Source organism: Chenopodium album, chromosome 12 (genome assembly GCF_948465745.1).
Source record: "Chenopodium album chromosome 12, dcCheAlbu1.1, whole genome shotgun sequence".
NCBI classification, from domain to species: domain Eukaryota; kingdom Viridiplantae; phylum Streptophyta; class Magnoliopsida; order Caryophyllales; family Amaranthaceae; genus Chenopodium; species Chenopodium album.
Window position 1 is genome coordinate 13,652,441 of NC_137845.1, and position 18,759 is coordinate 13,671,199.

An 18,759-nucleotide genomic window follows, 5' to 3' on the forward strand; every position below is an offset into this window, starting at 1 on the left:
TGATTTGTTGACGATATTCTTCTCATCTATGTTCATGTGCTTCAGGGTATCCAGCATGATGATATTTGCAGAACTTCCATTATCAACTAGGATTCGCCTAATCATGCAATTTCCAACTGGGAGTGAGATTACTAGACCGTCATGATGACCTTCTACTGCGTCGCTTTCTTCAAACATGATAGGGATGTCTATCTTTGATTTCTCCCTCTTGTCTGGTTGCTCTTTGTTGCTTTCCTTTGCGTGCCGCTTCGCTGCTGAATATGTTAGGCCGCATACTTCTGATCCTCCTGATATGAAACAGATGGTTTTGACAATTGGAGGTGGGGGTGGAGGACCTCCTTGCTTGGACTCTCTATCCTTCCCTGAAGTTTTAGATCTATCTGACAAAAGTTCCTTGAGGTAGCCCTTCTTTAATAGGTATGCAGCTTCTTTTCTGAGCGCGACACATTCGTCAGTAGTGTGACCAATATCTGAATGGAAATCACACCATCTGGATGGATCCTTCTTCTCCCCAGGCCTATCACTCCTTCTAGGCCACTGAACAGTATCTCCCATCTTGTTCAAGGTCCTTATTACTCCTGCAGGATTGACATTGAAGCAATACTCGTGCAACTTGGGTGGGAGCTCAGGATCTTCTCTCCAATCAGAAAACTCTCCCTCGACAGCGTTGACTGATCCTTCATCAAAGCGGGAACGCTGATACGGCTTGAATCGATGATCTCTCCTGGGGAAGTTGTTGTTCCTTCTTGACGGGCGATCTTCATCCTTTCTGAGCTCTGGAGTCTTTCTTGCATATGCATCTTCTTCGAATCTGACTTGAGCCATTGCCTTAGCTTGTACATCTTCAAAGGTTGTGCATGGATATTTGGTCAATTCCTTGTAGAGCTCACTGTGATCTAGCAATCCTCTTCTGAACGCTTCAATGGTTGTAGGAGCATCACACTTGTGTATTCCAATCTTTTCCCTGTTGAACCTATTAAGGTAATCTCTCAAGGATTCACCGTGTCTTTGCACAACACGGTACAAATCCGATGACTGCTTTTCTATTTTCCTGCTGCTGGCGAACTGGACCTTGAATAGGTTTACCATTCCTGCAAAAGATCGAATTGTCCCATTATCTAAATTAATGAACCAAGTTAGGGCTGGACCTGATAGTGTGGCTCCAAAGCCTTTGCACATGATAGCCTCCCTGATGTCTCTAGGGATTGAGTGGTCATCATCTTCTGCTTGTAAAGGGATACATGCTCATCAGGGTCTGTTGTTCCATCGTACATGGCCATGCTGGGTGTGCTGAACCTCTTTGGCACTTCTACCAAGGCGATCTCTTCTGAGAAAGGAGACTCTATATAGCCATCTGATGCTTCTTCCTCCATGGGCTTTGGCATTCCAGGGATCTTGGCGATCTTGGATTCGATTGCTTTGAGGTACTCTTTGACTACCTTCTCTATCTTTCCCTCCTCAGATCCTTCTTGACTATTCTGCTTTGGGGTTCCTGCATTCAGACAGTCCAGATCTAGGGTGGTTTCCCTAGTGTTAGATCCTTTTTCCCCGTTAGGGGTATGAAAGACACCTGACATATCAAGCTGCATGGCTATACTCTCAGTGTTTTTTCTGGTATTAATGGTTTTGGAAGCGACTGATTGTATTTGGCTACGGAGGGCTTCATTTTGCTTGGTGAGGCTGGTAAGTTTGGCTTCAGTTTGGATTTTTTGGGCCAACAGTGTTTCAATTTGGCTTTTTTTGTTGGTCTAAGGTTTGACGGAATACGTTCATTCCCTCATTGATTTCGGCTATGGTAAAGGGTACTTGGTGCCCAGACATGGTGTCTGTATTGATTTTTTGGTGAATTGGTAGGTTAATTGATTATCAGCCCCACGGTGGGCGCCAAATTGTTTAGGCAAATCTCAACAAGGACATATGAGAATCTGCTAGGTTTGGGGGGTAATAACAATCATACTACCAAAAGCATACAAAATAACAATAAAGCAATAATAAAGTAATAGATAAGCAACAAAATAGCAATAAATAGACAAAATGAATTTCACTATGCAAAGAGTGAGTTTAGAGACACAATACTGAATAAGGACTAGCTTCCTTCTTCAGTAGGGATGAAGCTCCGCAGATAAATGAAGAGTAATTTTATTATATTTAGAGTATTTGTGCGTACATGTGTGCTCAAAATGTCTAATCGTGCTTATTTATACCTAGGGAACTCTAGGGTTTACAAAGATATTCGAAATATATTCAAAATAGGGAAGATTTTCCTGATTTATCTCCTTCCCTGTTCTGTAGGTGTATCTTTGGCAAGTATCTTTTTGATTGATATCTTTGATGCTGCTTTCCTTATTCATTCCAATCAGGCCGTTTTGCTCACTTTTGCTAAGTATTTGCTTCTTGGATTGGTGTCCTAAATGTTATGGGTCGTATTGCAATACGGGCCCAACAGGACGGAGGGAGTACTACTCGTAAACAAAAGCCGTCCATTTTCATGCATTATCGATTGACTAAAATAATAAGATAAGTTTTTTATTTGATGTTTTTGAACCCAGAAAAATGGAGGAAAAATTATCATCTTTTGCAAAATCATTAACACCTTCACCAATTCAACAACTTTCTTATCTTGCTCAGCGTTGCAACGCCATTAATCTTGCTGAAGGTTTCCCTGATTTCCCTGCTCCTTCCCACATCAAAAATGCTGCTGTTTCTGCCATTAATTCCGACTTTAATCAAAGCAGGTTTTACACTTTTACTTTAGTTTCTCTCGTCTCTCTATTTTTATTATTTTTCCTTCTATTTTTGACTACTCGTATTTATTTGTACCCACATTTCCCAAAGTGTCAATTGCTTAGATAGTTTGACCCATGATTTGTTGTTTTATAATTTATTTTAGCTTCCTCCTATTTATGTAATTATGGGTTCTTGATGGATATTTTTTGATGTTGTCAAAAAAAAAAAAAAAAAAAAGGGGATATTTTTGGGATTAGGTGACTTTTATTGTACCACTTGACACTGTTTGCATGATAATATGATACGACTAAAAAAGTTTACATACCCCCAAGCAGACTTGACAATTCTAATCCGAGAATTCTGAACTAGAACTAATCCGAACTGACTCTTACCCGACTTAAGTGAAGTTGACCCGAATGCGACCTGTTGCCCAAATTGACCTGATCTGAACTTGACATGAAACTCGAGACAACCCGACTCAATTTAATCCGAATTAATTGACTGAAGTGACTCGACCGTAAGTAACTCGACCCAATTACTTTTCACAGTCAAAAAACACATTTCAGGATTTGGTAATACTTTAGGATTAATCCTTGCATATGGTAACCCAGTTAGCGTACAAGTCTGCAGGCAAGAAGCGTTGTCCCAAGTAAATAGAGTATACTGTGTAATAATCTTCGGGTGCTCGGCACGCTCGATCACTAAAAACTAGACATAAGTAGATCCGTGTCTTTTTTTTTTTTTTTTTTTTTTTCATATACTACGCGACAATAACGTTATATTTTAGTACTCCCTCCGTTTTTTTCTTAAATGCATCACTTTGATTTTTGCACTATTCACATATCATGATTGACTTGATTTTTTCACCTCTATAAAATAAATAAATGTAATTATATAATATATCATTAGATTCGTCATAATGTCTAGTTTCATAATATAATTTTGTTATAATTTTTACTAATTAACAATTAAAGATATTAATGGTCAAAGTTGCGTCTCGCCAAATGTGCCGGTCATACTAATACAAATAAAAGAAAACAGAGGAGTACTAGTATAGTTATGAATCTATCTATCTATTAACTGATACTAAAAGCAAATCCTTCATTGATACTTGTCATAACCTTGTGAAAAATTTTCCGCCTTTTTCGCTTTTTTTTTTTTTTTTTTTTTTTTTGAAGCAAAATCTTTAAGTAAATTATTTATACCTTGTGATATTTTCTTTCCTTTTTGACAATCATATTTCATATATATCCAAATAAAATATTTCTAAATATCTTTTATATTACTTGATGTAGAATTTTGTAATATTATTGTCAAAAATATTTAACAACCGTGCATTGCACGGGATTTTAACCTAGTTTGTTATATTAGTTTAGTTGTACACTTGTAATATTGTTAACAAATATATTACCCAACCAAATTTGACCAAACTCGAAATGACCCGACTCCAACTCACCCGACAATTGGATCTGGAAATTGATCCGGCCCAAACTGACCCGACCCGAAATGACCCAATCCAAAATGACCCGACCCGATCTTGACCCAAATCGAACTCAACTCAAAGCGTTGACCCGAAACTTGAATTGACCTGACTCGACCTAGACCCAACCCAAATTTTTGACGACCTGTAATGACCCGACACGAATTGATGCGAATATTTTTTGATCCGAAATAACCCGACCCGAAGAACTTGTTTGCCAGATCTACCCCCAAGTGAAAGGTGAACACAAGACCCATGGATAATTTTTTTTTTTTTTTTCTTCTTATTTTTAACTTTGCGCCCATTGCTATGGGCACAAGAAAAACGGAGGGAGCATTATTTTTTCCTAATGTGTTTGCTTTGCTGGGCTCCAAATAAGCAAAGGGGTAAAAAAATTGAGTTTTTTTTTCTAGGACATATCACATGTGGGGTACATCACTACATTATGATCACTCCATGAGGATCATGAGAGAATGCGAAAGGGTGTAAAATTAGTGAATTACATTTAGTGTATAACTAAGTTAATTCCCGTGCCATACACAATAATTTTTAATAACCATTATTAAACTATTATTGTACTTCCTCTGAATCTTTTTAGTTGCAATACTTTTTTATTTTGGTCCCAACTACGTCCCTAGGCAATTTCTATCATACAGTCAAAATGTATGATACAGGCGGCCATACAGCATACAACCAAGATTTATTATTTTTTTTCTTCATTTGGGTTAGCTACAAGGACATACGTGATAGATTATGATCAAGCAACAAGAGAATGTGAGAGGGTATAAAAATACACCTAGGATTATAATGGACAGTGCTGATGGTTTGCATTTTGTTGTCATTAGGAGTTAGTATGTTGTATGCTTGTATGGATTGGATTATGTTTGATGTGTGACCAACATTAGGTTCAATGCCTGTTAGCATAGAAAGGGATTATTGACTATGCTTAATTGGCATTCCGTTCTAATTTTGAGCTGAAATCATACCATGGATGTTCAAAATTTTGAATATGAATTTTGTAAGGGTTTAAGTTTTGTTACATTCACAGTTTTTTTTTTTTTTTTTTTTTTTTTTTTTTTCCTTTTTCTTTTTTGTCCTGAACTGATAAAAAATGCCTGAATTCAGCGTTGAGGTTTATATATAGCTTATAATTTTTTGGGTTAAAGGTGTTTTTTTTGGATCTAGTATGGAATTTGTAATTTTAGGAATGGGATGCTTGAGATTTGTTTTGACATATGGAGTCTGAATCTGACTATCAATTTATAGACATGTGCAGGAAATATGTGATTATGTAGCAAAGAATGTGAAGGACAAGCATGGCCTGGATATTGATCCTATGACAGATATAGTGATTTGTTGTGGTCAAACTGAGGCGTTTGCTGCAGCAATGTTTGCCTGTAAGTTCAACTTATGCTTGGTACTTTGGTAGAGAATGCAACGCAAGGTAATGCAATGGCTACAAGAAAGACATGTTCATTACCTGGCAGCAATTGCATTACATTGTGTCTCGGTAAACTTAAGGATAATAATTCTAACAAATATTTAATGGAATATACTCCAAATGTCCTGTGTAGTAATTGATCGAGGTGATGAAGTTATTGTGCTTGACCCATCATATGAGACATATGAATCTTCAATTAGCATGGCTGGAGGAGTCCCTGTAAGCCCCTTATTTTTCATATGGTTTGCTTAAGGCTTAAATTAGATCATGACTCTCGAATGATTGATTATTAGAAGATGGCCAGAACATTTATCATTTGATGTTTTATCTTAACTCTCTGATTTTTTTTTTTTTTTCTCCAGGTATTTGTGCCCTTGGACCCTCCTTATTGGACTCTAGACCCAGAGAAACTAATGAAAGCTTTTACTTCCAAGACAAAAGCTATAGTATTGAACAGGTTTGGAATTTGCGAATCTTTACCCTCTAGTAATCAATTGGTATTTTAGCCTAATTGCTTTGCTATTAAGGAGTTAATGGAGCACTATTGAATAACTTTACAATAGGCTTAAATTGGTCTGTCAAAAAGAAAGAGTGTTATAGCCGGCTAATCTGCTATCGTTTGGTTAGTTTGATGACTATCATTACAATCACTACCTTGCTGTATACCAAAACTGCTACATTTGATATAAAATACTGATACAGAACAACAGCCCTCATAATCCTACAGGGAAAGTGTTTGGAGGAGATGAACTGGACATAATTGCTGAAGCTTGCCATAAGTGGGACTGCCTAGCTGTTACAGATGAAGTATGGGCAGAAAATTTTCTTAGTTCTTACTTCTACTGGCATCAAAATTTGTCTTCGCATTCTTATAGTGTTTAGCTCCCGTAAGAGTTATGACATGACTAATCTACTAGGTGACAGTGAAAATCCACATCTTAATATGTGGTTATTATTTTTTTCAGGTGTATGAATATATAACCTATGATAATGAAAGGCACATATCCCTTGCTTCGCTTCCAGGAATGCAAGAGCGGACAATCATCACTTCCTCTATGTCTAAAACTTATTGTGTGACAGGTGAGCTCAACTGCCTTCTCATCATGTTTTGCAACCATTTTCGTATTTGACACCCTCATCTAGTCATATACAGGGACTAATACTGTATTGTGTCTTCATAATTGACACTCGCATACTGGGATGGATTCATGTGATGAGATTTATGAATTGTGGAGTTCTGGGGTCAATTATATGCATGTAATTAAATCTGGGAATTTTGAAATTTATTCTTGTGAAATTTGTAAATTGAGTTCATCCTGTCAGAATTGGCCATATGCCCAATTTTTTAATCGTGAGGGTTATTTGGCAATAGGCGGTTGGCTTGTTTGACCAGCTGGAATATTAGCTGTTTGGATTGGCTTTTTAAGTGGTGGTTTAAGCCGGCAGCTTACAAAAGTGTTTGGCAAAAAGTTGTGGTTATTATTGTTTATTAGTGAAAAAGTGGACCAACAAGCCAAAGCCAGACAAAAAAAGCTAATTGCCATAACACCCCCTGGTATTTTGTTCTGCCCTCATAATATTTTTCGGAATCTGCCTCTACTCTTATAGGTTGGAGAATTGGATGGGCCATTGCCCCTGCATGTATTGCTGATGCTGTAAGAAACGTCCATATAAGACTTACGGATTCTGCTCCAGCACCTTTCCAAGAAGCTGCCGTGGTGGCTTTGCAGAGCCCCCCACAATATTATAAGTCACTTAGAGCAGTAAGATTTATATCAGTAAATTATCTATCCAGCTTAGATTGCAAGCTCTTAAACAATTTCTCTCTACTGATGGTACTATTACTGTTTTCCAAGGACTTTGAATCCAGAAGAGACTTTATTGCAGAATTACTCAGTGGGATTGGTTTTCAGACTAAATTTAAACCTCAGGGTGCATTCTTCATGTTTGCAGAGCTACCCAAGGGTTACAATAACTGTGATGTAAGTTGTGGCTTCTTAAAACTTTCTATTCGCGTTATTTTAGTAAGGTAATATGGTAGAGTCTCAAGCATTAGCTTAAGCTTTTGGTTGAGTTGGTCCATATTCCTGGGCCTCAAGCATCAGCTTAAGCTTTTGGTTGAGTTGGTCCTTTAACATAATGCGTGTGTAGTTTAGACTTTGTTGAATTTCACTAAATCACAAGTTTCTTTTTCTTACAGATAGACTTTGTTGAAGAACTGATCAAACAAGCAGGTGTAGTGGCTGTACCAGGATGTGGATTTTTCCATACAAAGCGTCCACCTGATGGTTATCAAAGAAGGTACATCAGATTTGCTTTCTGCAAAAGCAGTCAGACACTGATCGCTGCTCGCCGTAGGATAAGTGAGCTTCTAAATTTGGCTGGTCATCTCAAGCTATTTCACTCTGAAAATGATCCAGATTCTTGACAATTGTGTAATCTGTTATTCATATGTATTAATTTTTGTTGCTCTTAGTTGCTACATAGAGGCATGTCATTGAAATTGTACTATTTCTTGCAATAATGCTTTTGTCTCCCATTAAATCTAGTTGAATGATATTATTATTAATCTTCACCTGATTCGGATTCATTACAAGTTATGCCCCGAACAAAGGGGGAAGCTGTACTGCCTACCAACGCTGTTGCAATGACTGAGGCTTGAATTTGAGTCTTCTGGTCAAGCTAGATCAACACCCGGCCTACTAGTTAACCGAAACCAACATTGATGCAGGTACTTCAGTCACTAATTTAGAATGTGTAGAAAATGTTGCCACATTTCTTAAAGAATAGTGATGGCATATAATGAAATTCCCTCGCCTCTCTTTAAATAATGTGTAAAGAAGATGATACAAAATTATATAAGTATTATAAGGGCACCACAATGTACATTGTTGCTCCAAATGAATAAATATTAATATAATCATGAATATATAGTTCAAACATTTTCAACATAATTGCTACTACAATTTGAAATTTTCTGAAATATTTGTTTGCATTGGCAAATAATTAAAGTATCATATGCTCATATATAAGTCATAATCTCTAATCTATACGTTCATAATATATGAACTAACATGTGTAATTTTGAAATACAATTAAATTTATACTCGTAATTCATAATTATGAACTATTTGCTCATTCGGAACTATAATGCACATCATTATTATTGTGAATTTCATATTTTATTTAATCTATTGTCGGTATTTGAGGAAAAACAGAGTAAATGTTGTGGATTATGATTACTTCTTAAATTTGTACTCCTACAAGGCTACAGCCTACAACCATAACATCGCAAAAAAAAATAAAAAAAAAATTAAAAAATTAAAAAAAAAAAATGAAATTGTCAAAGTTCTAAACCACCACCCTAAAACTTTGATTGTTCCCAGAGAAATGGCACAATTTATGTCAACAGTTCAATTAGCCATGCAAAAAATATGGAGAAATGATGATTTTTTCCTTGGGAAATTTTTATTAATTTCTCTCTATTTTTTTTTACCTCAAAAATTTAGGGTTTTTTTTTTTTTTTTTTTTTTTTTTTTTTTCTTTTTTTTTTTCCTCCTTCCATACATCTTGCTATGTTAGAGTTTGATCAAATGATCATTCTTACAACTTTTTACTGCTTTACTTTTTAGGCTTTTGGCTTTTTGTTTAGATTATGTTATTCATTTCTTGGCATTCATATGTACTGAAAGTAAATAGAACAAAAAAGAACGAATTGAATAAATTTTAAATAGAAATGAAAATGACAATATATGAAGGCAACTACTTTAGTAATGGGGATCAAGATAATCAAAATAACCCCACACAAATGGAGGATCAACAACAGATTGCTCAAGTTCACTCACTCTTGCGCCTTATGAAGATCTCTAATGAATTTGTCGCGATAAAAGAGTACGTGCTCTACTTGTGCCTACCTTCATTTTGATCTTCTAGCTAGCCACCTTTGTTTTTTTTTTTTTTTTCTTCATTTTGATCATTTTCTCCCTTGTTTCAGTTCTATGGAGATGTCTCCTCTGCCCGGAAATAACGTTGAGTTTCAGCATGATTATAATATTGATTTAAGGCCAGCAGAGGTAAATATTATTGTATGTGGTAACACAACCATGGGTTTATATTGATTTTGCTTGATATTGATTGAGAATTCGATTATTTTTTGTAACAGTCATGTTGATAGTGTAATTTGAACTAATAATAACATAACACGTGACAAATAATTACAAACTGATCTAATAATAAATGTTTGTTACAGTGATCTTAGCTAAATAGCTCTAACTAGTACAGTTATTGTTTCATGACTTCAGGTTGGAGAATTTAGCCAAGGAATGAAAGCAACTGATCTTCTAATGTCTCTTTCTTTGTCCACGGACAAGGACAAAATCGAGGAGCTAGCTGAGAAGGCAATGGATGAAGTATCGAAAATGTTTGTAGAAGGAGATCCCTTATGGCAACATGATTTGGATAAAGGAATGGACGTCCTTAACATGGTTGAGTATAAAAGGAAATTTAACTCTAACTTAGACACCACATTGGATGAGATTATTAAAATCATCGCGGTAGATGCTCCCTTAGACCTCCCTAACTTTGATGAAATTATCGTCACCAGTAATAACAATAACAATAACAATAACAAGACATTGAAAGATGAAGAAGTTGTCATGCAAGAACAGAACAAGTCCTTGAACAATGTTCATCATGGTTCGCGAGAAGTTAACTATGTTCACATGCCTGCAATAAGTATTGTCGAAATCTTAATGGATGTGGTATGTTGATTACTTCTTAACTAAGGGTAATTCTTTTAATCTAATGAATTTTATGTTAGTTAACATATGGTTCTTTTTCTTAGAGACTTTGGTCATTTGTGTTTTCTGAAATGCTCTCAAGGGCTACAGTCCTAGGAGTTTTAACACCCGGAACACCAGAAACCTTTGATGGAGCCCTGCAATTGGTAATTCAATTCTCTCACTTATTCTTGTATTATCGAGTTTTTAGCTGCTTATGCGTTCTCATTCATTATGGGTTATGAGGGGATTGCATAGCTAACGCGGTAACCTGTTGTATAAATCTTACATACTACAGAAATCGCTTTAAAGCATTAATTTTGGTCATGATTTGTGTAGATGTCAGCTGAGTACCATGCTCCCTCTCCTCTTCTGGTAACAAGACAGAGTTGCTTTGCAAGATACTGCAAAGAGTTATCCTCCAATACTTGGGCAATCGTCGAAATTTCGTTAGAAAGTTTGATAGACAATCCACTTATGAACTGCAAAAGAAGACCTTCTGGCTGCTTAATTCAAGGCTTACCTGATGGAAACACTCAGGCAAGATTTTATAAATTGCAATGTACATAACATAACATATAATCTTGTTATTAGTCCATAAACATAAACAAAATCTTATATTGTTTTTTCGGTCCTTAAATAGGTGACTTGGATTGAGCACACAGAAGCCGAAATTGCATCAGTTCATCCATTATTCAAGTCACTAATCAGCTCAGGAATTGTTTTTAGTGCAAAGCAATGGGTTGATACATTATCGCGACAATGTCAGCACCTTGACATGTTAATACAATATAGTCTTAATACTCTAATTAAAGGTAATGATAATCAAATTCTAACCCCCCCACCCTCCTCTTGTTACCAAAGCCGCCTAATTTGATTAATATTATAGCTTGTACATGATGCTTATGTTAAAGCAGAGGTTAGTCCATTTCGAGTGGAGAGGTTGCTGAGGCTAGCAGAGAGGATGAGAAGAGAATTCTACGGTGCTTCTAGTGCTACCGAAGGGAATGGTTACAAGCCTATATCGATTAAAGGGGGAGACGACGTTTTAATCAAAACGTTAAAAAGTGATGATCAAAGCCCTGGCTTATTGACTGTGACTACATCCTCCTGGTTTTCCTTCTCTGCTAAGAAAGTTTTTAGCTTCTTGGGCAATGACAAAAACCGAACCAAGGTACGTAGTTATTAACTTATTATTGGTTATTCTTCAAGAATGTGTTAAATTCCTCCTTATGTTTATGCATAATATATACTCAATTCTTCTAAAACCAAGGCATTGCATAGTTGTTCTGCCTCTAATTACATGCTCTATACTATTATGCTGTAGTGGGATGAGCTTGCACTCGAACGTGCTTCCGAGGAAGTTTTCCATGTCCACAGTGGTCAAGGTCTAGAAGACATTGTTTCTATTACCAAAATGGTGGTATGTTGACTACATTGCATGTTAATTCAGTTACATATATTGTAAGGAATTGCTACATATAATTTCTAAGAATATATCAATAGTAGTAATGTTGTGTTCTCTGGTCTTGGAAAATTTGTAGGATGGTAAAGGGAGAATTGACACATTTTTTCTACAAGAAAAACATGAAAGCGCGGTAGCCTCATACGTGATCTTCTCACCCATGACTTATGACTCCCTCACTACATTATCAAGCCATGGAAACATCGATGAAATTCCTCTTATGCCTTCTGGATTCGCGATACTTTCTTTCAAGGATCCTAGTCAAGCAGAGGAGGATGCAGGAAGCATAGTGACTGTTTCGTTTCAGCTTTTAGATAAATCATCAAGGGCACAAAATGTCCCTAAAAGATCTATACGTAAGTTGTATAATCTTGTAAATGGCACACTTTCTTCTATCAGGGCTGCATTATTTGAGGCCCCTGCTAGGGCAAATCAGGCTGGTGTAGAAGGATCCTTGTTGTTAATTAAAAATCATTGAAGTTCGTCGTGTTAAATTCTTATCCATTTTACTTCCTTCGTTTCACTAAAATGGTTACATTTTATTTTTTATTTTATTTTTTGAGATTAAAGTTTGAAATATCTAACTTTATATTGCAAAGTCATACAAACAAGTGAAAATATGATCAATAGAAATCACTCAAGTTGAAATTAGTTTATTGAGGCTTGTGTGGTACATATTAGCTTTTTTTTTTTTTTTTTTTTTTTTTTGGGTAATAATGACCTTGAATAGACCTCAACCCTTACGATTTTTTGGTCCACTATCTGGGGGCCGACATTTAGGAGTAGAAGGGAGGGGGTGGAATTTCCTACATGCACATCACTTGGTAGGATTCAAACCCAATACCTCTAAGATCTGAGATAAGAAACTTATAAAGTGAGCCAACACTTTGTTGGTCTTACCTTATATTCTCTAAACATGGGCATCGTGCCGTGCCGTGTCAATTTTTGGCACACCCAAGCCCACGGCACGGGCCACGTGCCTGGCGGGCCGTGCCGTGTCGAGCAGCGGGCCACCCCAGTATTTATTTATTTTTATTTATTTTTTAATTTTTTTAAATATATATGTATATATAAAAATAGATATATACTTTTTTTAAACAACTTTAAAATTGAGTTTATAAAAATAATTTTATTAATTTAATTTTTGAATAACTTTCCGGCGGGCCGCGTGCCGTGCTAGGCCGTGCCACGTGCCGTGCTGGCGGGCCGTCCCACAGGCCGAAGGCCATGCTGCTCGCGGTGCCCGTGCCAATTTCCAAAACATTTGTTCACCGCACGACCCACAACTGGGCCGTTGTGCCGTGCGGTGTCAGATTCGTGCCGATACGGCCCATGCCCACCTTTATTATTCTCATTTACAATGTTGTAATTATAAAAATTGATTTTAACATCCTTATTAGTAGTTATGCTCTAATTGCAACGTATCAAATCATGGATTGCAATTTTTGCATTTTAGCCTAAAATCAAATGATTCACATCCTTCCACCCTAAAATCTCATACACAATAGTACTCTCTTTGTATCTGAATAAATTTATGAATTTGATTTTTACATTATTTACATACTAACTTTGACTTGATTATTATTAATACTCGTATATAAAAACCATATGTTATTAAATTAGCTATTAATTACAATGTATATTTTCAAAATATTAAATTTTTTATAAGTTAAACTAGTACAAAACTAAAGATACTAATGGTTATAATTGTGCATTAACATGTGCTTTGATCAAAGTAATATACTTAGATACATACAAATGGAGTTTATAATTCAACAATTTAACCCCAATGAAATATGCATCTATTATAACTCTAAGAAAAAACCCTAACTAACTTAAAAGTACGTGATTTAAAATTCTACATGAACACAATAATGTACCATGAGGTCCATGATTCAAACTAGACCCAATGAAACCCAACCTGCTAACCTCTTATTATCAACACCGATGAGAGTAAGGGATAACTCAAGTGGTTAGAGCTCCCTTCCCGATTCCAAGAGATATTGGATCGATTCTCATCACTTGCTCTTACAGCTCTCTAAACACCAAAAATAAACACCGATAACCCGACCCAAAACAATCCAACCAAACCCGGCCCATAGACATCACTCCTCAAAAACGGGTAAAAATATCCTCTATCCTTGAAAACTCCCAACTAAAACCCTCTCTCATTCTCAATTCTCAGTCCTCCATTTTCTCTCTCCTCCACAACAATGGCGTCCACCATTACCCGCCCTCTCACCTCTCTCCGCCCCACTACAACCACCACACTCACCTCCTTCAAACGCCTCCTCAATTCTCTCTCCTCCTCCACCACCATCACCCACCCTCCTCCGATCTCCGCCTTCCCTCGCCCAACTCGTCCTTCCATCTTCATCTCCAACTCAGTCCGAGTCATCTCTGCAACTCGGTTCAACTCCATCCGATGCCGGGTCAACCGCTCTGGACCTTACTCGCCCCTCAACAACTCCGGTGGGTCCAATTTTAGTGACCGTCCTCCGACGGAGATTGCGCCGTTGTTTCCTGGGTGCGATTATGAGCATTGGTTGATTGTTATGGATAAGCCTGGTGGTGAAGGTGCTAATAAACAGCAGATGATTGATTGTTATGTTCAAACCCTAGCTAAAGTTCTTGGAAGGTACTTCTTATCACTCTTTATCTTATTATTATTGTTTTAGGTGCTTATCAAAAAAATATCGATACCTTAATTACACCAATCAACGCGTGAATTGTTTTGAATTTGTTGAATTTTTTTCTCCTGTTGTATTGTTTAGTGTGAAATGTTGCTATAATTATTTCATCAATTCATTAGCTTTATTGATTTTTTGTTTATAAATTATTATTCAGTCTGGTGAAATGGGTGTTGTTTGTTTGGTTCATGATTTTGATATGTGAGGCTGCAAATTTTTATTTTTATTTAAATGCTGATTTTTTGGGTAGAAAAAAGATTAAATATATTGATTGTTGAAAGTTGGAAGAAATGACATTGATGTTCAATAGTAAAATTAACATTTCGTGTTCATTATGTAAATTGTAAGAGATAAAGCAAATCAAGTTTTCTTTTTCTATTGTTTCAATAATTTTAGGGTGCTTTTACATGATTTGAACTGGATAAATTAATGATGCCAATTCAAAATACAATACCCTGGCCCTGGTAACTGCAAAACATTTTTTGTTTTCTAAAACACCTATTCATGGAATGTTGTAGAGGGTCAAGGCAAATATTCTGTGTTCAAATTAACACCTTCGACCTCAAAACAACTCCAAAAATCGGTGCCAACAACATTAAGTCGTAGTGGTTTTCTTCAGTTTCATCTCAGGTTCTTACCGTGTAAATTATGAATGTGATCAAGGCCTGATAATTGTTTCAGCTAGCATTTTATTTTGTGCAAACTCATTTGCCTTTTGTTGCCTATTGTGTTTTATTTTTTATTTTTTTCACATCAATTCGTGTATGTCATTGAGTGGAATAGAATAGAAATATAGAATAGTAGAGCATGTTTATTGGTCATTAAGAAGGTTATCAAGGGATTAGAGGGAGAAAGGTTAGCATTTCCAGTGTAGCTGTGTTCATGAATATGATGGTTATCTTTTGTTCAAGTAACATTGTTTTATTATCTGATGATGATTCAGTGAAGAGGAAGCCAAGAAGAAAATATACAATGTCTCATGTGAGAGGTACTTTGGTTTCGGTTGTGAAGTTGATGAAGAAACTGCTAACAAAATGGAAGGTATGTGACTATGGAATAGTTTCTCATTTGATTGTTAAATATATTTTTCATATCGTTATCTAAAATTTTGATGCCTTTTTTTGTTGTAGGTTTGCCTGGTGTCCTCTTTGTGCTTCCTGATTCTTATGTAGATGCTGAATACAAAGATTATGGAGGTAAATAGTTGGTGTATTTATCTTCTCACCCTCCAGCTCTATGTGGACTAATAATTTAAGTGTGTGATCATATTAAAAAATGGATAGAGATGAGATTAGATATTGTAATTGCCTGGATCAAGAAAAATGTTACTGCCATTCATGGTTAAATGCCAATTTTGTCCCTAATTTCATGCCTATCATCTCCACTCCATTTCTTGCAACATCTGTGAAAGCTGTCACTGTAAAAATCATTTAAAGGACATTGTTTTGAATTCATTTGTTGGAGTGATGCATTATCTAATAAGTTATTAATTTGGTTGATACCATGCCCTCTTTCCTTTTTATGCAATATACTCCCGTGTATATTTTATAGTCTTACAGCATACTAGCTTACTAGATAGTCATGAGTTGAGGAACCTTGACTCTTTAAGAATTGTAACCTGCAAGACTGATTTGAAAATCAATTTGTTAATATGGTGAAGAGAAAAGCCTTGCCTAACTGTATTTGTCTAAGCTTAGGATTCACAGTGATTATGCTTATTGCATGCTTCCTCCTTTTAATGTTAGTTGACACATTTCGTTCAGGCGCACTTGCAAATTGCAATGCCTAACTTCAAATAATAATATTTCTGGTTCAAAAATTATAGAATTTTGATATTTTAAAATAGATGTTGAGAGACTTGAGACGAATCAAATTATCAAACAAAGACCCCACTCGACTATGTTTTAAACAATGTACTGTGTACTTTGTTGAATTTATTCAGTGTATTAGTCGTTTCCTGTAAACTATTATTTGAACCATTTGCTGCATTTTGGTGATCCATTAGCCATATGGTAGCCTTTTCTACTCAGTAGCCAACTGCAATTTTTAACCGAAAGTGAAGATGTGTTTTTAACTGAAGTAATGAGTTAGCCGTGTCAAGTAATGTAGAGAATTATGCTTGTTGCTTTGTTCACATCCTTAATGCTTTAACTTGAAAGTGCAAGGTCCCATCCTTTGACAACTTCTGAGTAAACAAACTGTAACAAATTATCCAAGTACCTATGATAAACCCATAAAGCGGTGTCACCCCTATTCACTCATACTGAATAAGGAATACTATGTGAAATCTAAATTGTAATGTGCTGTGTTTTTTTTTTTTTAATGACTAACGTCGTTAACTCCATTAGTCATTAAGGTTAATTGTGCTACGTGGCTGTCACTTATTGGCTCTTATTAATATTATTTAATTAATTACTTAGATAAAGAATTAAAAAACTTTAAAAAAAATTAAATTAATAAACCACCACTAACCTAGCCACCGCTGCCCCCAGCCCAGCCAACAGCCCTACCCCCCACCGGCGCCACCTCCCCGCCGGCAACCACCATAACTCAAGACGATCCACCTGAACTCGCCCATCCCTTTCCCCTAAACCACCATCCTTTCAAGTCCCACCCTAAAACTCGAAAAACCTTCTCTCCGGTGATCAAACCCACTTGTCGGCACCCAAACTCACCTTCCCCACGTCGGCGAACCTAAGTCACCTCTCAATCTTCCAACTTTACCCCTTTCCCCCCTCTGAATCACCACCCCAAAACCCTAAAACCCCAAAATCAAAATCTAGGGTTTCGATTTTGGGTTTTGGGATTTTGGGTTGGTTGTTTGCAGCTAAATCGAACAGTGGCAACATGAGGGAGGGGGAGCTGGGCCGCCGACATTGGGTTTCGACATGGTAGTTTTCAGCTTAGGTGGAAGGGCTATTGGGGGAGGCGTTTTAGGCGGGGAAGAGGGAGAATTTGGGTTGGGTATGGTGGATCAAGGGAGAGATTCGTACACCGGCGCAAGGCTGGGTGAGAGTTGGTGCCGACCCGGTGGTGGTTCAAGGCTGGGAGCGGGCGGTGAGGGGCTGGGCTGGGCTGCTAGGTGGCGATCGTGGGGAGGTGAGATGGCTACAGTTGGTGGTGGTTTTTTTTTTTTTTTTCAATTATTTTTGTTAAAGTTTTTTAATTAATTGATTGATTAATTATTTAATTAAATAGTTTAAATAAGAGCCAATTAGAGGCTGCCACGTGTCACATTTAACTCTTCATGACTAACCGGATTAAGAAAAAGGGCATGTTGTGACATTTATGTTAAACTCAATGGTACATGGTGTATTAGAAAGTTTTTAGTGGTATATGGTGAATTAAGCTTAAACTCAGTGGTATATGGTGATAAAACCGAAAAAAAAAAAAAGAAAAAAAAAAAGAATATACTCCATATACCTATTATTCACTGGAGAAGAGCACAATTTGTGATTGCCTTGTAGCTTCTCCTAGCAATAGTTTTGAATTCATTATACTGAAATGCAGTATTTTTAATTTCTTGCAGCGGAGCTGTTCGTTAATGGTGAAATTGTCCAGAGACCTCCAGAAAGGCAAAGGAGAGTGGAACCAGTGCCACAAAGAAATCAAGACAGACCAAGATATAATGATAGGACTAGGTATCAAAGGAGGAGGGAAAATATGAGGTAGACTACATTAATATGGACTGAAGAGGACCTGGTTGTTTTCAAGTAATGTGTTCGGCATGGTCATGCTTGCTGTCTATCAGTATTTGTAGTGTCGCACTAGGGCTCGCAATAGTCTATAAGTAATTTCAGTGTCACACTAGGTTCAAAAAAGCGTTCTTTTTGTCTCTCCTTGTGGGACTTCTAGTTGTGGAAATGAGAACTTTTATTTACTGTTTAGTTAAGTATATTCAGTAAGGACTCGTGTATAAAAATTTGTTTTGCAAGGCTACTACTCCGTAATTGGTAAAATTAAGGAGACTTATCTATGAGTAAGGGTTTTGATCTGCTTTCAGAATTGTGATGGGGAATAAATTAAACTAGTTAGTGATCCGGGCAATGCCCCGGGCTTGTTTCTCTTCCTCTGTTCCTCATATTCAATTACATGACAAATAATTACATACATTACATCTTTTTTTGTAAAAAATAAATGTAATATCATTTCAAATTGGATGCACAAATAATCATCAG

At 36.5% G+C, this 18,759-nt stretch overlaps 3 protein-coding genes across 3 annotated transcripts; all 3 read left to right on the forward strand.

Annotated features, from left to right (window-relative positions):
* The first annotated feature begins 2,459 nt into the window (after nt 1–2,459).
* On the forward strand, nt 2,460–8,230 carry LOC145570379 (uncharacterized). Its single transcript, XM_081629436.1, has 9 exons — nt 2,460–2,735; nt 5,474–5,604; nt 5,782–5,867; nt 6,011–6,105; nt 6,359–6,455; nt 6,614–6,728; nt 7,257–7,411; nt 7,505–7,630; nt 7,849–8,230. Exons 1-9 carry the CDS (start codon nt 2,554–2,556, stop codon nt 8,074–8,076), a joined length of 1,215 nt encoding a protein of 404 aa, XP_081485562.1. The 5' UTR covers nt 2,460–2,553; the 3' UTR covers nt 8,077–8,230.
* A 2,673-nt stretch (nt 8,231–10,903) lies between these two features.
* Nucleotides 10,904–12,369, forward strand: LOC145570917 (homeobox-leucine zipper protein PROTODERMAL FACTOR 2-like). The gene is made up of 5 exons (XM_081630038.1): nt 10,904–10,966; nt 11,070–11,241; nt 11,344–11,600; nt 11,754–11,849; nt 11,971–12,369. Exons 1-5 carry the CDS (start codon nt 10,904–10,906, stop codon nt 12,367–12,369), a joined length of 987 nt encoding a protein of 328 aa, XP_081486164.1.
* A 1,693-nt stretch (nt 12,370–14,062) lies between these two features.
* Nucleotides 14,063–18,557, forward strand: LOC145570380 (multiple organellar RNA editing factor 2, chloroplastic-like). The gene is made up of 4 exons (XM_081629437.1): nt 14,063–14,529; nt 15,525–15,622; nt 15,712–15,777; nt 18,111–18,557. Exons 1-4 carry the CDS (start codon nt 14,105–14,107, stop codon nt 18,251–18,253), a joined length of 732 nt encoding a protein of 243 aa, XP_081485563.1. The 5' UTR covers nt 14,063–14,104; the 3' UTR covers nt 18,254–18,557.
* The last annotated feature ends 202 nt before the right edge of the window (nt 18,558–18,759 follow it).

What these genes read in the sequence shown, in the direction of transcription:
- LOC145570917 (XM_081630038.1), top strand. Translation starts at nt 10,904, where the DNA reads ATGAACTGCAAAAGAAGACCTTCTGGCTGCTTAATTCAAGGCTTACCT. An exon ending in TACCTGATGGAAACACTCAG is followed by an intron (nt 10,967 to 11,069) that starts GCAAGATTTTAT and finishes GTCCTTAAATAG; the next exon opens with GTGACTTGGATTGAGCACAC. An exon ending in TCTTAATACTCTAATTAAAG is followed by an intron (nt 11,242 to 11,343) that starts GTAATGATAATC and finishes ATGTTAAAGCAG; the next exon opens with AGGTTAGTCCATTTCGAGTG.
- LOC145570379 (XM_081629436.1), top strand. Translation starts at nt 2,554, where the DNA reads ATGGAGGAAAAATTATCATCTTTTGCAAAATCATTAACACCTTCACCA. An exon ending in TGCTGCAGCAATGTTTGCCT is followed by an intron (nt 5,605 to 5,781) that starts GTAAGTTCAACT and finishes TGTCCTGTGTAG; the next exon opens with TAATTGATCGAGGTGATGAA. An exon ending in AGGGTTACAATAACTGTGAT is followed by an intron (nt 7,631 to 7,848) that starts GTAAGTTGTGGC and finishes TTTTTCTTACAG; the next exon opens with ATAGACTTTGTTGAAGAACT.
- LOC145570380 (XM_081629437.1), top strand. Translation starts at nt 14,105, where the DNA reads ATGGCGTCCACCATTACCCGCCCTCTCACCTCTCTCCGCCCCACTACA. An exon ending in AACTGCTAACAAAATGGAAG is followed by an intron (nt 15,623 to 15,711) that starts GTATGTGACTAT and finishes TTTTTGTTGTAG; the next exon opens with GTTTGCCTGGTGTCCTCTTT. An exon ending in TGAATACAAAGATTATGGAG is followed by an intron (nt 15,778 to 18,110) that starts GTAAATAGTTGG and finishes AATTTCTTGCAG; the next exon opens with CGGAGCTGTTCGTTAATGGT.